Here is a 14,932-nt window from a genome sequence, read left to right on the forward strand (position 1 = left end):
TATTCCTCAAGCACTTGCTCCGTAGTTTGCGGCGGCGTAGTGTAAATGGCCTGGCGTATCCCCGCGTAATTCAAAGGGGGCGGCTTGTATTTAAATTAAGCGCGCCCCCGCGTCGATTGAACTGCGCATGCGCCGGGCTGAAAAATAGCCCAGTGCGCATGCTCCAGCTCACGACAGAAAACGTCAATGACGCCGACGTGTGCGTCATTGACGTAAAGTCGTATTCAAGAACGACTTAGGAAAACGACGTACCCGACGGGAAAAGACGACGCAGACCCGACGTCATACTTAACATGGCGTACGGCGGACTGGCGTAAGGTTACCCCTCATATAGCAGGGGTAACCTTACGCCTACGGAAACGACGTAAGTGACGAGTACGCAACGCAAATTCGTTCGGGAATCGGCGTATCAGGCTCATTTGCATAGTCAAATGAGACCTGAACGTAAACGCCACCTAGTGGCCGGCGGTGAATTACATTTAAGATCCGACAGTATAAGTCACTTACACCTGTCGGATCTAGGCCGTATCTATGCGAAAATGATTCTAGGAATCACTCGCATAGATACGCGGGTCAAAAAACAGAGATACGACGGAGTTTCCTGAGATACACCGTCGTAACTCCCAAAGTATATATATTGTAAAGAGAGTCAGCCTGGAGTAGGTGAATGGATGGTTTACTGAGGAGGGCAGGCAGGTACTTCCCCCTTCAAACCTGCATATTAATCAGCTGCTCTGGAAATGTAAGTGGGGCGGTTTGCTTGGAGTGAGAGAGACATCAGCACTTTGGGAGGAGAGCTCCTGTCAGGAAAGGTTTCACCTGCTGGTGGCACTGTCGCTCCCAGATCTATGGGCCGCAGTTTCAGTGTCCACCAGCGGGTGTCTCCTGGCAGTCTGGAGCTGATATCATCTCCTGCAGCTGATTGCAACCTGAGACTGATTGCAGGAAGTGTATCTGTACCCGGTAGATGCTGTTTGTTTGGAGTGAGAGAGACATCAGCACATTGGGAGGAGAGTGTTGGTGCTGGATTGTGACCTGCTGGGGTGAGCTAAACCTTCTAAAAGACTATGGGCCAGATCCACGTACCCTGGCGCATATTTCCATCGGGCGTAGCGTATCTCTGATACACTACGCCGCTGTAACTTACTTTTTTTGTATCCTCAAAGAATGCGCGCCGTAAGTTACGGCGGCGTAGTGTATCTTTGGCGGCGTAAGGGCGCACAATTCAAATGGATGTGATGGGGGCGTGTTTTATGTAAATACGTCTTGACCCGACGTAAATGACGTTTTTTTTCAACTGCGCATGCGCCGTCCGTGGTGGTATCCCAGTGCGCATGCTCGAAATTAAACCGGAACAAGCCAATGTTTACGACGGTGACGTCATTCTACGCAAAGCCCTATTCGCGAACGACTTACGCAAACGACGTAAAATTTTCAAAATTCGATGCGGGAACGACGGCCATACTTAACATAGGATACGCCTCATATAGCAGGGGTAACTATACGCCAGAAAAAGCCGAACGCAAACGACGTAAAAAAATGCGCCGGACATACGTTTGTGGATTGGCGTATCTAGCTAATTTGCATACTCAACACGGAATTCGACGGAAACGCCACCTAGCGGCCAGCGTAAATATGCACCTTAGATCCGACGGCGCACTAAGACGTACGCTTGTTGGATCGATCACTCATTCAGTCGTATCTTGTTACGGGGGAACTTTGAAATTACGCGGCGTATCAATAGATACGCCGGCGTAATTTGTTTGTGGATCTGGCCCTATAGCTCCGGCTACAGCTGTGAACTGTGCACCTAAACCTGTTTGCTACAGAGACTGAACTTTACCAGTGTGTGAAACTGTGTTACAAGACAAGCCTGTCGTTTCTGTTTGATTTGCCTTTTTGCTGAATAAATCTACTTTCACTTTACTGGACTCTCTGAGCCGGCTGTTCATCCCTCTGATCCCTTACGCTTTGGGGTGCACACCCTAATGCAATAGGCTGTGCACACTTATTCTCCCGCCGATTGTACGGTACGGAGGCAGAATGTCGGTCTGTTTATGTAAACAAGGCAGATTGCCATTCTGTCAGTGGGGAAGGCATGGATCCTGTGATAACGAGGGACATGGATCAATGCCTTCTCCTAGTGAAAGCACCTCCCCCACAGTACACAAAAATACTGCCTAGGCCCAAAAAAAATCCCATTGTTTGTACTGGGAGGAAATAAGTATTTGATCCCCTGTAGATTTTGTAAGTTTGCCCACAAAGAAAAGAAAGGTCTATCATAGGTGTATTTTAAATTATAGACACAGAGGGCCAGATTCAGGTACAAATGCGGCGGCGTAACGTATCGTCTTTACGTTACACCGCCGCAAGTTTTTCTCGTAAGTGCCTGATCCACAAAGCACTTGAGTATAAACTTGTGGCGAAGTAACGTAAAGACGTCCGGCGCAAGCCTGCCTAATTCAAATGGGGCATGTACCATTTAAATTAGGCGCGCTCCCACGCCGAATGTTCTGCGCATGCTCCGTTAGTAAATTTCCCGTCGTACTTTGCGCGAAATTACGGCGCCCCGATGTGTTTGTGAATGGCGACGTGCGTAACGTACTTACGCCGATAAAAAAAATGTAAAATTCGACACGAGAACGACGGCCATACTTTAACATGGCTGGTGTAAAGTTAAGCCATGAAAAAGATTGCTTAACTTTGCGACGGGAAAAAACGACGTTACGCACGCGAGTAGCTTCGTGGATCGCCGTAAAAGCTAATTTGCATACCCGACGCTGGAAAACGACGCAAACTCCACCCAGCGGCGGCCGAAGTATTGCAGCCTAAGATCCGAAGGCGTACGAAGCCGGAAGCCTGTCGGATCTTAGCCAAAAGCCGTCGTATCTTGTTTGTGAATCACAAATTAAGATACAACGCGGCAAATTTGAAAATACGCCGGAGTATCAGTAGATACTCCGGCGTATTTCTTCTGTGAATCTGGCCCAGAATATCAACCAAAAATCCAGAAAACACATGATACAAATGTTATAAATTGAGTTGCAGTTCAGTGAGTAAAATAAGTATTTGATCCCCAAGCAAAACATGACTGAGGGCCATATTCTCATAGAAGTTACGATGGAGTATCTCCCTTTTTTGGCCCGTGTATCTATGCGACTGATTCTTAGAATCATTTTCGCATAGATACACTTAAGATCCGCCATCTGTAAGTCACTTACACTGGCGGATCTTAAATGTAATGACGCCGGCCGCCGCTAGATGCCATTTACGTGAAGGATTCATTTGAGTATGCAAATGATCCTTCTACGCCGATTCCCGAACGAGTTTGCGTCGCGTAACCGTCGGTAACGTCGTTTGCGTAAGCGGAAACTTACTCCTGCTATATGAGGAGTAAGTTTCCGCAAGTCCCACGTAGGCCATGTTACGGATGGCGTCGGGTCCGCGTCGTGTTTTTTCGTCGGGTACGTCGTTTACGTAAGTCGTTCTTGAATACGACTCTACGTCAATGACGCACACGTCAGCGTCATTGACGTTTTCCGCCGAGAACTGGAGCATGCGCACTGGGCTTTTTGAAGCCCGGCGCATGCGCAGTTCATTAGAATCGGGGGCGCGCTTAATTTGAATACAAGCCGCCCCCTTGGAGATACGCGTGGCTACGCCGGGCCATTTACACTCCGCCGCCCCAAACTACGGAGCAAGTGTTTGGGGAATACAGCACTTGCTCCTGTAAGTTGGGACAGCGGAGTGTAAATGCCTTAAGCGCAGCCCGCGGATTTTTAGAGAGAATATGGGCCTTAGTACTTGGTGAAGAAACCCTTGTTGGCAATCACAGACGTAAGACGTTTAACCACTTGCCTACTGGGCACATACACCCCCTCCCTGCCCAGCTGAGATTTTAGCTTCCGGGACTGCGTCGCTTTAACCACTTGCTTACTGGGCACATAAACCCCCTTCGTGCCCAGGCGAAATTTCAGCTTCCGGCACTGCGTCGCTTTAACTGACATTTGCGCGGTCGTGCGACGTGGCTCCCAAACAAAATTGGCGTCCTTTTTTCCCCACAAATAGAGCTTTCTTTTGGTGGTATTTGATCACCTCTGCGGTTTTTATTTTTTGCGCTATAAACAAAAAAAGAGACAATTTAAAAAAAAAAATTTTTTTTTACTTGTTGCTATAATAAATCTCCCATTTTTTTAAAAAAAAAAAAAATTTTTTTTCTCAGTAAAGGTCGATACGTATTTTTCGACGTATTTTTGTAAAAAAAAAAAATCGCAATAAGCGACTGGTTTGCGCAAAAGTTATAGCGCCTACAAAATGGGGAACAGAATTATGATTTTTTTTTATTATTTTTTTTTTTACTAGTAATGGCTGGCGATCTGCAATTTTTATTGGGACTGCGATATTGCGGCGGACGTATCGGACACTTTTGTTACAAATTTGGGACCATTCACATTTATACAGCGATCAGTGCTATAAAAATGCACTAATTACTGTATAAATGTGACTGGCAGGGAAGGGGTTAACACTAGGGGGTGAGGAAGGGGTTAAATGTGTAACCTGGGTGTGTTCTAACTGTGTGGGGGGAGGGGGGTGACTGGGGGAGGTGAACGAAGCTGTGTCTCTATGTACAAGGGACACAGATCGGTCTCCTCTCCTCTGACAGCACGTGGAGCTCTGTGTTTACACACAGAGCTCCACGTCCCTGCTGTGTTTCCGACGATCGCGTGTACCCGGCGGACATTGCGGCCGCCAGGTACACGCATCGGCTTCCCAGCGATGCGCCAGGACAGTGTTTACCCGCTGCGCGCCCCCCAGAAGCGCGCGCGAGTAATGCACTTTAAAAGACGTCCAAAGACGTCCAGTTGGCACTTGAGAGCCGCGCTGTTGACGTCTTTTGTCTATAGCGTGGGTCTCAAGTGGTTAACTGACAATTGCGTGGTCGTGTGACGTGGCTCCCAAACAAAATTGACGTCCTTTTTTTTTCCCCATTAATAGAGCTTTCTGTTGTTCGTATTTGATCGCCTGTGCGGTTTTTATTTTTTGGGCTATAAACAAAAAAGAGCGTAAATTTTGAAAAAAAAAACACAATATTTTTTACTTTTTGCTATAATAAATATCCAATTTTTTTAAAAAATATATATTTTTTTCTCAGTTTAGGCCAATACGTATTCTTCTACATATTTTTGGTAAAAAAATATCGCAATAACCTGGTTTGCGCAAAAGTTATATTTCCTACAAAATAGGGGTCATAATGATTTTATTTTTTTACTAGGAATGGTGGCGATCTGTAATTTTTTTCGGGACTGTGACATTATGGCGGACACATCGGACACTTTTGACACATTTTTGGGACCATTCACATTTATACAGCGATCAGTGCTATAAATATGCATTGATTACTGTATAAATGTGACTGGCAGGGAAGGGGTTAACCACTAAGGGGTGAGGAAGGGGTTAAATGTGTATCCTGGGTGTGTTCTAAGTGTAGGGGGAGGGGGTGACTGGGGGAGGTGACCAATCTGTGTCCCTATGTACAAGGGGCACAGATCGGTCTCCCCTCTCCCTGACAGGACGTGGATCTCTGTGTTTATAAACAGAGCTCCACGTCCCTGCTCAGTTACTGGGCAATCGCGCACTGTGTTCCCAGTGACGCGACGGGTGCGCGTGCGTGCGCCCTAGAGGCTTTAAATGACAGGATGTCATATGACGTCCTGTCGGAACAGCTGTAGTTAATTAGCTCATGTAAAATATGTCAGGATCCGGAGTCAGGATGTCTACTAAAAGATGTGTATTGGGGCTCGTTAGGAACCATTGTGTGATGTTGTGGGTGGAGTTGGGTCATTGTTCATTTGGTTACTACAGTATCCTCAACTGTATATGAATGTATATTTCTCAAAAAAAGGGGTCTATTCCTGTTGAACCTCAAACAGAGCTGTGTGTCTCGTTAATGGGGGAATTTGTATGGGTCGTGTTCGCTGGATTGTGGAGTGTCGATAGCTGCCTTGTGTTCAGGAATTTCTATACCCTAAACGGCTTTAACCTTGTCCCATTTGGGATTTCAGTTACAGACCCTCTTTGCGATTGGCCGGGAGGAGGATCAGTACTGCAACAGCAAATATTCATTCGCTGTTGCAACACAACTGGGCCACTCCAGACTCAGTGCTCTACGCCCCGAGCCCACCCTATTTTGAAGCTTATTAGGGCCTCTGCCTCTAATCAGGTGCTTCAAAAAAAACACCCACCCCGTCATAGAAATTTGTGAACCCAGCATCCTGAAAGGGGCCCGGGCGCATGGATAGGAAGGGCGGTGGCGGTGGTTATGGGAGGCGGCGCCCATTCACCCACAATGGATGGGCCGCCCCTGGGGTAAATCTCCTGGCGGTTAAGGGAAGTTTTCCCCATTGGAGAAGTCTGCCATTGCTGATTCTAGGTGCTGGTTTGGGACGGTGTACAACTGCAGTGAGCTTCCTGGCCCACAACTGGCTCTTCTTCCAAATGTTTGTCAGCTTTGGATGGTAACTGACAAAAGACAGGTCCTCTTTGATGTGCTTTGGCTGCTTTGCATTCCTATCGCAGCGCTGACTCCAGTCCTTTTTAGGTGCACATTTGGCCAGAGGGTGGCTTATTATCTGATGCAATATTAATGACATGTCTCGCTGAGCTTCGTCCAGACTCCAGACTATGGGAGAGAGGGGATGTCGCCGACCGCACAGACACAACACTTCTTTTTAAATATTTCATAATATTTTACTGACTTGCTGTAAGTAACTGCAATGACACGCGGTATAAACCGAGCCGCTGAGATTATGTAAGAGGTAAGCTGAGCAGACATTCACAGAGGAGGAGACTGTATATCACAAGGCAATATTGCTTACAGCTGGAAATCCTTAAAGCTTAACTCCGGGGAGATATAAAAGGCATCAATTAATGCAGTTCTGTATTAAAAAAACAAACATAAAAATACATTAAATGAATATGCTTAACAAGTCAAAAGTTACACAGGAGTTGCAGAAGCCTGTAGGCAGACCAGGGGAGGTCAGGGATTGCAGGAAAGCACCAAATGAATCTGTAAAATTAACCAGCCTGGGCATGCACAGGGAACAAGCTGACAGATGGAGAGACAAGAGTAAGCAGAAGGATGACCTCAACAGTGTGCTGCTGCTCCTTCATTGCCCAGCCACAGGCTAGTGGGGTAGCAAAGGTCTGTCTGCCGAGGACGTTCCAGACCTGGCTATGCAGACTAGCAGGGGTGTCTGAATCAAAAGACTCCTGAACAGAATTACAGGTCCTTTGGCGGGTAATGCAGTTCCCATAAACAGTATGCAATTCAAGTGTTTATTTAAAGTAGAATTTCTGCCTAACACAAACAGTGATCTGCACCATCAAATGACAGTGCAATCACATGCACTGTGCATGTGTACAGGAGTGCACACAAAAGGGAAAAAAAGGACACTTTCAAATGTTGTTTGGAACAATTCCCCTAACCAACCCTTTAAATGAAACAAATGGTTGTTGGGTGGTTAATATTGGACTTAAAAGATTCCATTACTTAATTTCCATATTTCCAGGCTCTTCATGGCTTAGCACCCCATTATCTGTCTGAAGTTTTGTCGACTTGCTCCTCCCCTCGTAACCTCTGCTCTAGTGGCGGAACTACCAGGGTCACACGGTGCAGGGTTCAGGAGGGTGCTAGGTACACGGTGCAGAGTTCAGGAGGGTGCTAGGTACACGGTGCAGAGTTCAGGAGGGTGCTAGGTACACGGTGCAGAGTTCAGGAGGGTGCTAGGTACACGGTGCAGAGTTCAGGAGGGTGCTAGGTACACGGTGCAGAGTTCAGGAGGGTGCTAGGTACACGGTGCAGAGTTCAGGATTGTGCTAGGTACAGGACTCAGGGTTCAGAAGGGTGCTAGGTACAAGGTGCAGAGTTCAGGAAGGTGCTAGGTACAGGGTGCAGGGTTCTGGAGGGTGCTAGGCTAGCATGCCTCCTCCTCCTCCTAAGTAGGGATGAACACCACCCCTTTAGGTTCGCACCAGAACCTGCGAACAGACCAAAAGTTTGTGTGATTTTTAGAACCCCGTTAAAGTCTATGGGACTTGAACGTTTGAAATCTAAAGTGCTAATTTTAAAGGCTAATATGCAAGTTATTGTCCTAAAAAGTGTTTGGGGACCTGGGCCCTGCCTCAGGGGACATGTATCAATGCAAAAACGACCGTTTTTTCAGGAGCAGTAATTTTAATAATGCCTAAAGTGAAACAATAAAAGTGAAATATTCCCAGACGGCCAGAATACCGAGGTACATCACCATCCCTGCTCTCCTAGTCTGCCCCCCTCCCCGCCTTCTCTCTTTTCTCCCTCCTCTTCCTTTTCTTCCTTCCTTTATCTTCGATTTCCAGTTGTTTATAAATGTTACTAAGTGCATGAATAACCGTGAATTTAATATGAAAGCACCTTCTGCTGAAATTTTGCACTCTTTCCTACATTTGGAATGCTACTATGTTTTGTATTGACCTTTTACTAAATAAAAAAATTGTTATTTGAAAAAAAAAAAGTGAAATATTCCTTTAAATTTGGTACCTGGGGGGGGGGGGGGGTGTATAGTATGCCTGTGAACCAGCGCATGTTTCCCGTGCTTAGAACTGTCTCTGCACAAAGTGTAATTTCTGAAGGAAAAAAGTAATTTAAAATCACTCGCGGCTATAATGAGCTCCCGGCTCATTCATAAAAAATAAAAAGCGTGGGGGTCCCCCCAAATTCAATTACCAGGCCCTTCAGGTCTGGTATGGATATTAAGGGGAACCCTGCCGTCAATTTAAAAAAAATGACGTGGGGGTCCCCTCAAATATCCATTCCCTTCAGGTCTGGTGTGGATTTTAAGGGGAACTCCAACACCAAATAAAAAAAAATGGCGTGGAGTTCCCCCAAAAATCCACACCAGACCCCTTATCCGAGCACGCAACCTGGCTGGCCGCAGGAAAAGAGGGGGGGGATGAGAGAGAGCCCCCCCCCCTGAACCGTACCAGGCCTTATGCCCTCAACATTGGGGGGATGCTTTGGGGGTTTGTGACCCCTCAAAGCACCATGTCCCCATGTTGATGGGGCCAAGGGCCTCATCCCCACAACCCTTGCCTGGTGGTTGTGGGGGTCTGTGGGCGGGGGGCTTATCGGAATCTGGAAGACCCCTTTAACAAAGGGGACCCCCCAGATCCTGACCCCCCTCAGTGAGTGAATTGGTAATGGGGTACATTGTACCTCTACCATTTCACTAAGAAAGTGTAAAGAATTGTAAAAATAAAACACACACACACCGTGGAAAAGTCCTTTATTAAAAAAATTTGATGGCGGGGTTCCCCTTAATATCCATACCAGACCTGAAGGGCCTGGTGATTGAATTTGGGGGACCCCATGCTTTTTTTTTTAATGAATGACTTTTCTCTGAATTGCCGGGAGCCGACAATTCATTATAGCTGCAAGTGATTTTATATGACTTTTTTTCCTTCAGAAAATACACTTTGTGCAGAGACAGTTCTAAGAACGGGAAACATGCGCTGCTTCACAGGCATACTATATACCCCCCTAGGTACGAAATTTAAAGGAATATTTCACTTTTATTGTTTCACGTTAAGCATTATTAAAATCACTGCTCCAGAAAAAACTGCAGTTTTTAAAACTTTCTTTTGCATTGATACATGTCCCCTGGGGCAGGACCCAGGTCCCCAAACACTTTTTAGGACAATAACTTGCATATTAGCCTTTAAAATGAGCACTTTCGATTTCTCCCATAGACTTTAGAAGGGTGTTCCGCGGCTTTTCGAAATTGCCGCGAACACCCCAAATTGTTCGCTGTTCGGCGAACAGGCAATGTTCGAGTCGAACATGAGTTTGACTCGAACTCGAAGCTCCTTGCGCCCTCTCTTTCCTGTAGTGCGTTCCACGCTGGAACGCATTACGGCGACCACGCTATGACGTCATCGCCCAGCGCCACGTGCGTTCCACCGTGGAACGCGGAAGTGCGCCGCAACATAAGGCGCTTCTCATTTTTCAAAAAAAATAAATAAAATTTTATTGAAGAATTTCTATGGCGCTTCTCTTTGAATCAGTGCTAATGCACTGCACCTGCCCCTATCCATTAAAGAGCGGTGTGCTGACTGCACACCATTCTATTATTGTCAGCTCGGCCTTTGGTGCCATCGATCCCCATGCTGAAACTTTGACCAGCCTGCAACTCCTGCATTAATGCTACTGCATTTGCTGCAACAGACTGTCGTTGCCGGGGACAACCTTTGAGACCTTCCTTGCTGACACCCCTACACTGCAGAAAATCCCTTGTTGCTACACTGGAGCCCTGATAACGATAAGTAGCAATTGTGTCAATTGTACATCTGCTGCATACTCTCCACCTAAAACAATTGCTGATATTTATTATGGCTTGTGGCTATTAACATACTACTTGGGATAGACTGTTGTGCTTATGACTTTCTAAGGAATATCTTAAAGGGACATCAACTCTCAAATTACCTGAGCTATATTTGCCTCTCATATGCAACTATTATTACCTGAGCAATATTTGCCTCTCATATACAACTATTATTACCTGAGCTATATTGCCTCTCATATGCAACTATTAGTTGTCTCTACAACTCCTATTTACTACGTGCTTGACACAAGTGCTATTTGCTTATGGGCCTTGCCCTAACTTGTTGAACATGTTCGCTCTAACTTTTCTATGCTAAGGGTTGATGGTATTTCATACCAACTCCCTTAGTGGCCTAATACATCTCTATATGTTTAAGTGATATGATGTAGAGAACCCCCAAACTCCTGTTTGCGTGGAGTGACGCCTGGGGTCCTGTACTGATAATCACTTGCATATAGAGGTGCATTGGAATCTTTAAGGTGTATATTATAATTTTAAATGCTAAGCTCTGGTCGTAATGCGTCCATCCTTAGTAGCTCAACGCCTTTCTTTATGTGAGAGAGAGATGATGTAGAGAACACCCAAACTCCTGTTTGTCTGGAGTGACGCCTGGGGTCCACTACTAAATTCTCACATAAAGAAGTGCATTGAAATCCTTGCTAACCGCAGTTGTGGAATCTCTATCCAAATGTTTTAAGGCACAGTTGTAATAACTGTCCATAACCTACTTTAACAGCCGGTTCCCACCAGCCAGTCTTGTAATTCACACAACACACTACTTTAGAGCCAGCAGACACCACTGTGCCTGGACATTGTTACTGAAGGTGCAGAACTGTAAGCACACCAATGTTAAAAGGGCCCCACCTGAGCCAGCAGAAACTATTTTCCTGAACTGTAAAGATTTTGTTGTCTACCTGGAGGCACAGTTGGGTTGTGGGAAGTGTGTCAAACACTTGGGTCTAAGTCTTGCCCCTCTTGTCTGAGAGTCTTCAATTGAAGTATTCGGTCACATATATGGTTACCCATGGCTCCTACAGAGGTATTGCTACACAGTATCCTGTATCACGTTTCTGCTCTGTAATCTCTAAAGGGACGTCATCACCTTGACGTCTAACTCTTCACAACTCTATCTAAACTTATAAAAAAAAACTATTTTGCTTTTAGTGCCTCATTTACATGAGGTGTACTAAAGCATACACTTGTGGAGAGCTGTATTTACCCACATAGGGATGATCAGGTGTTCTGTGTACCCCCATGCAGGCAGTACCATTCATGTCAAGTGGGATGCGGATGCACGGATGTAGACTCTGTCCCCAATCAGACATCAGAGTGTGCATTCAGGGCCATGCACCCAGGGATGGTGCAAGGATTTGTGACACCCTAGGCCAGTGATGGCGAAGCTTGGCACCCCAGATGTTTTGGAACTACATTTCCCATGATGCTCATGCACTCTATAGTGTAGTTGAGCATCATGGGAAATGTAGGTCCAAAACATCTGGGGTGCCAAGGTTCCCCATCACTGCCCTAGGCAAAACCACATTTTGCTGCCCACCCCCTGGCTCCACCCCGGACTCCACCCCCTTTGCTTTTCCTATGTATGCCCATGGGCCCACCAGCGCCCATTAAATGCAGCCTCACCATTGTCTATCAAATGCAGCCTTACCATTGTCTATCAAATGCAGCCTCATCATTGCCCATCGAATGCAGCCTCATCATTGCCCATCGAATGCAGCCTCACCATTGCCCATCAAATGCAGCCTCACTATTGCCCATCAAATGCAGCCTCACCATTGCCCATCAAATGCAGCCTCACTATTGCCCATTGAATGCAGCCTCACCATTGCCCATCAAATGCAGCCTCACTATTGCCCATCAAATGCAGCCTCACTATTGCCCATCAAATGCAGCCTCACCATTGCCCATCAAATGCAGCCTCACCATTGCCCATAAAATGCAGCCTCACCATTGTCCATCAAATGTAGCCTCACCATTGCCCATCAAATGCAGCCTCACCATTGCCCATCAAATGCTGCCTCACCATTGCCCATCAAATGCAGCCTCACCATTGCCCATCAAATGCAGCCTCACCATTGCCCATCAAATGCAACCTCACCAGCGCCCTCATCAAATGCAGCCTCATCAGCACCCATCAAATGCAGCCTCACCAGCGCCCCCATCAAATGCAGCCTCACCAGCCCCCTTCAAATGCTGCCTCACCATTGCCCATCAAATGCAGCCTCACCATTGCCCATCAAATGCAGCCTCACCAGCGCCCCCATCAAATGCAGCCTCATCAGCACCCATCAAATGCAGCTTCACCAGTGCCCATCAATAAATGTTTGCTCGCTTCCATTCATTTGGGAGTCGGGACACAGACACAGTCCTCTGCCGCCACTGTGCCTCTGCGACTATGTGAGAACAGAGCGGCAGCCGCCTGCTGATGCTTAGACTTAGTTGTTTTCTGCAGAGAGAAGAGAGTAGAAACACCAGTGGCCAGGCACCCTAGGCAGCAGTGCGCCCTAGGCGGCTGCCTAGTTTCCCAGTTGTCACACCGCCCCTGCATGCACCTGCATGGATGTCATATTGGGAGCAGTATCCGCATCCATTGCATCCCAATTGACATGAATGGGACTGCAGGGAACACCTGTGCAGGAAAACATGGCGCCCCCCACAGGCATACGCTTTACTACGCCTCGCATTAACGAAGTCCAACACAGTAAACGGTTCCTTACCCAGAGCCAGGAAGGAGTACACCCATTGCAGGACAGCCACCGTCTGCAGCCTCCTTTCCAAAGGGACCGAGCGCGGAGCAAACTCAATCGCCATGTTCTCACAGCGAGCAGACACCGACAAGAGAGCTTCCTGAAAGCTGGAAACCGGGGTCCAAAGTCTGCCGGCTATTAGACGGGATGTTGCAATCCTCTGATGTGGAGCAAAGCTGCCCCGCTCACCTCCATGGTTGAACTCTAGTCAGTAATCAGTGGGAACTGTATTCACTTATCAGCCCCTGTCCGATATTATCAGCTTTGCTCAATAGCATTCCTCTGCACACATGCCAATGAAGCAAAAATTTATCAGCGTATGTAGATATTAAAGTAAAACCCCAACTTTACACCACTACAGCCTCCTGGGTTTCCATGAAGGTACATTTTGTTATTAAACCTTTTCGCACCTGTGCCGTTTTTGCACACGTTTAAAAGTAAGTACACCCCTCAGATTTTTGTAAATATTTAATTCTATCTTTTTATGTGACAACACTGAAGAAATGACACTTTGCTACAATGTAATGTAATGAGTGTACAGCTTGTATAACAGTGTAAATTTGCTGTCCCCTCAAAATAACTCAACACACAGCCATTAATGTCTAAACCGCTGGCACAAAAGTGAGTAGAAAAACAAACAAGGCGCCTCTAAGTGCAGAAATATAAAACTTTAAATATCCCCTAAAGGGGTTAAAAACACTTACAAGATGGTGGATGAAGCATGCATGTAGCAGGTAAGTGTGTCCAGAAGATGTTCCAGTGGCAGGGCAGTCCCAGTCCGATGATAAAGCTTCCAGGGAAGTCCACAGGATAACAGCCAATTTGTGCTGTGAGTGTTTAGGGAACATAATGGTGATGGAGCCTGGGGATGATGTCAGATGAAGCGAGACAAAAACCAGCATGGAACACAAACAGGAAGAGGGCAGGAAGTGTGTCATAGAGGCGGGATGCGTTTCGGAACAGCTCATTGGTTCCTTCTTCAGCCAGTGCATCAGACCACAGGACATGGTTCCAGTAATCCATGTCCTTAGTCTGCTTGTCTTTAGTAAACTGTTTGTGGGCTTTCTTGTGCATCATCTTTAGAAGAGGCTTCCTTCTGGGATGACAGCCATGCAGACCAATTTGATGCAGTGTGTGGCGTATGGTCTGAGCACTGACAGGCTGACCCCCACCCCTTCAACCTCTGCAGCAATGCTGGCAGCACTCATACATCTATTTCCCGAAGACAACCTATGGATATGACGCTGAGCACATGCACTCAATTTCTTTGGTTGACCATAGTGAGGCCTGTTCTGAGTGGAACCTGTCCTGTTAAACCGCTGTATGTTCTTGGCCACCGTGCTGTAGCTCAGTTTCAGGGTCTTGGCAATCTTCTTTTAGCCTAGGCCATCATTATGTAGAGCAACAGTATGAGAGAGTGAGAGTGATAACTAAAAATAATACACCTGCTCCCCATTCACACCTGAGACCTTGTAAAACTAACGAGTCACATGACACTGGAAAGGGAAAATGGCAAATTGGCCCCAATTTGGTCATTTTTATTTAGGGGTGTACTCACTTTTGTTGCCAGCGGTTTAGACATTAATGGCTGTGTGTTGAGTTATTTTGAGGGGACAGCAAATGTACACAGTTATACAAGCTGTACACTCACTACACAACATTGTAGCAAAGTGTCATTTCTTCAGTGTTGTCACATGAAAAGATAGAATAAAATATTTACAAAAATGTGAGGGGTGTACTCACTTTTGTGAGATA

General features: G+C 46.5%; 1 protein-coding gene across 1 annotated transcript in view; it reads right to left on the reverse strand.

Annotated features, from left to right (window-relative positions):
• The window catches only part of MOGAT2 (monoacylglycerol O-acyltransferase 2), a 118,987-nt gene extending 105,612 nt beyond the window's left edge, over nucleotides 1-13,375 (reverse strand). Inside the window, exon 1 of the mRNA XM_040340029.1 lies at nucleotides 13,148-13,375. Coding sequence (XP_040195963.1) covers nucleotides 13,148-13,241 — 94 coding nt within the window. The 5' untranslated portion in view covers nucleotides 13,242-13,375. The remainder of the gene's footprint in view (nucleotides 1-13,147) is intronic.
• Nucleotides 13,376-14,932: the final 1,557 nt, after the last annotated feature.

Source organism: Rana temporaria, chromosome 2 (assembly GCF_905171775.1).
Source record: "Rana temporaria chromosome 2, aRanTem1.1, whole genome shotgun sequence".
Taxonomy (NCBI): Eukaryota; Metazoa; Chordata; class Amphibia; order Anura; family Ranidae; genus Rana; species Rana temporaria.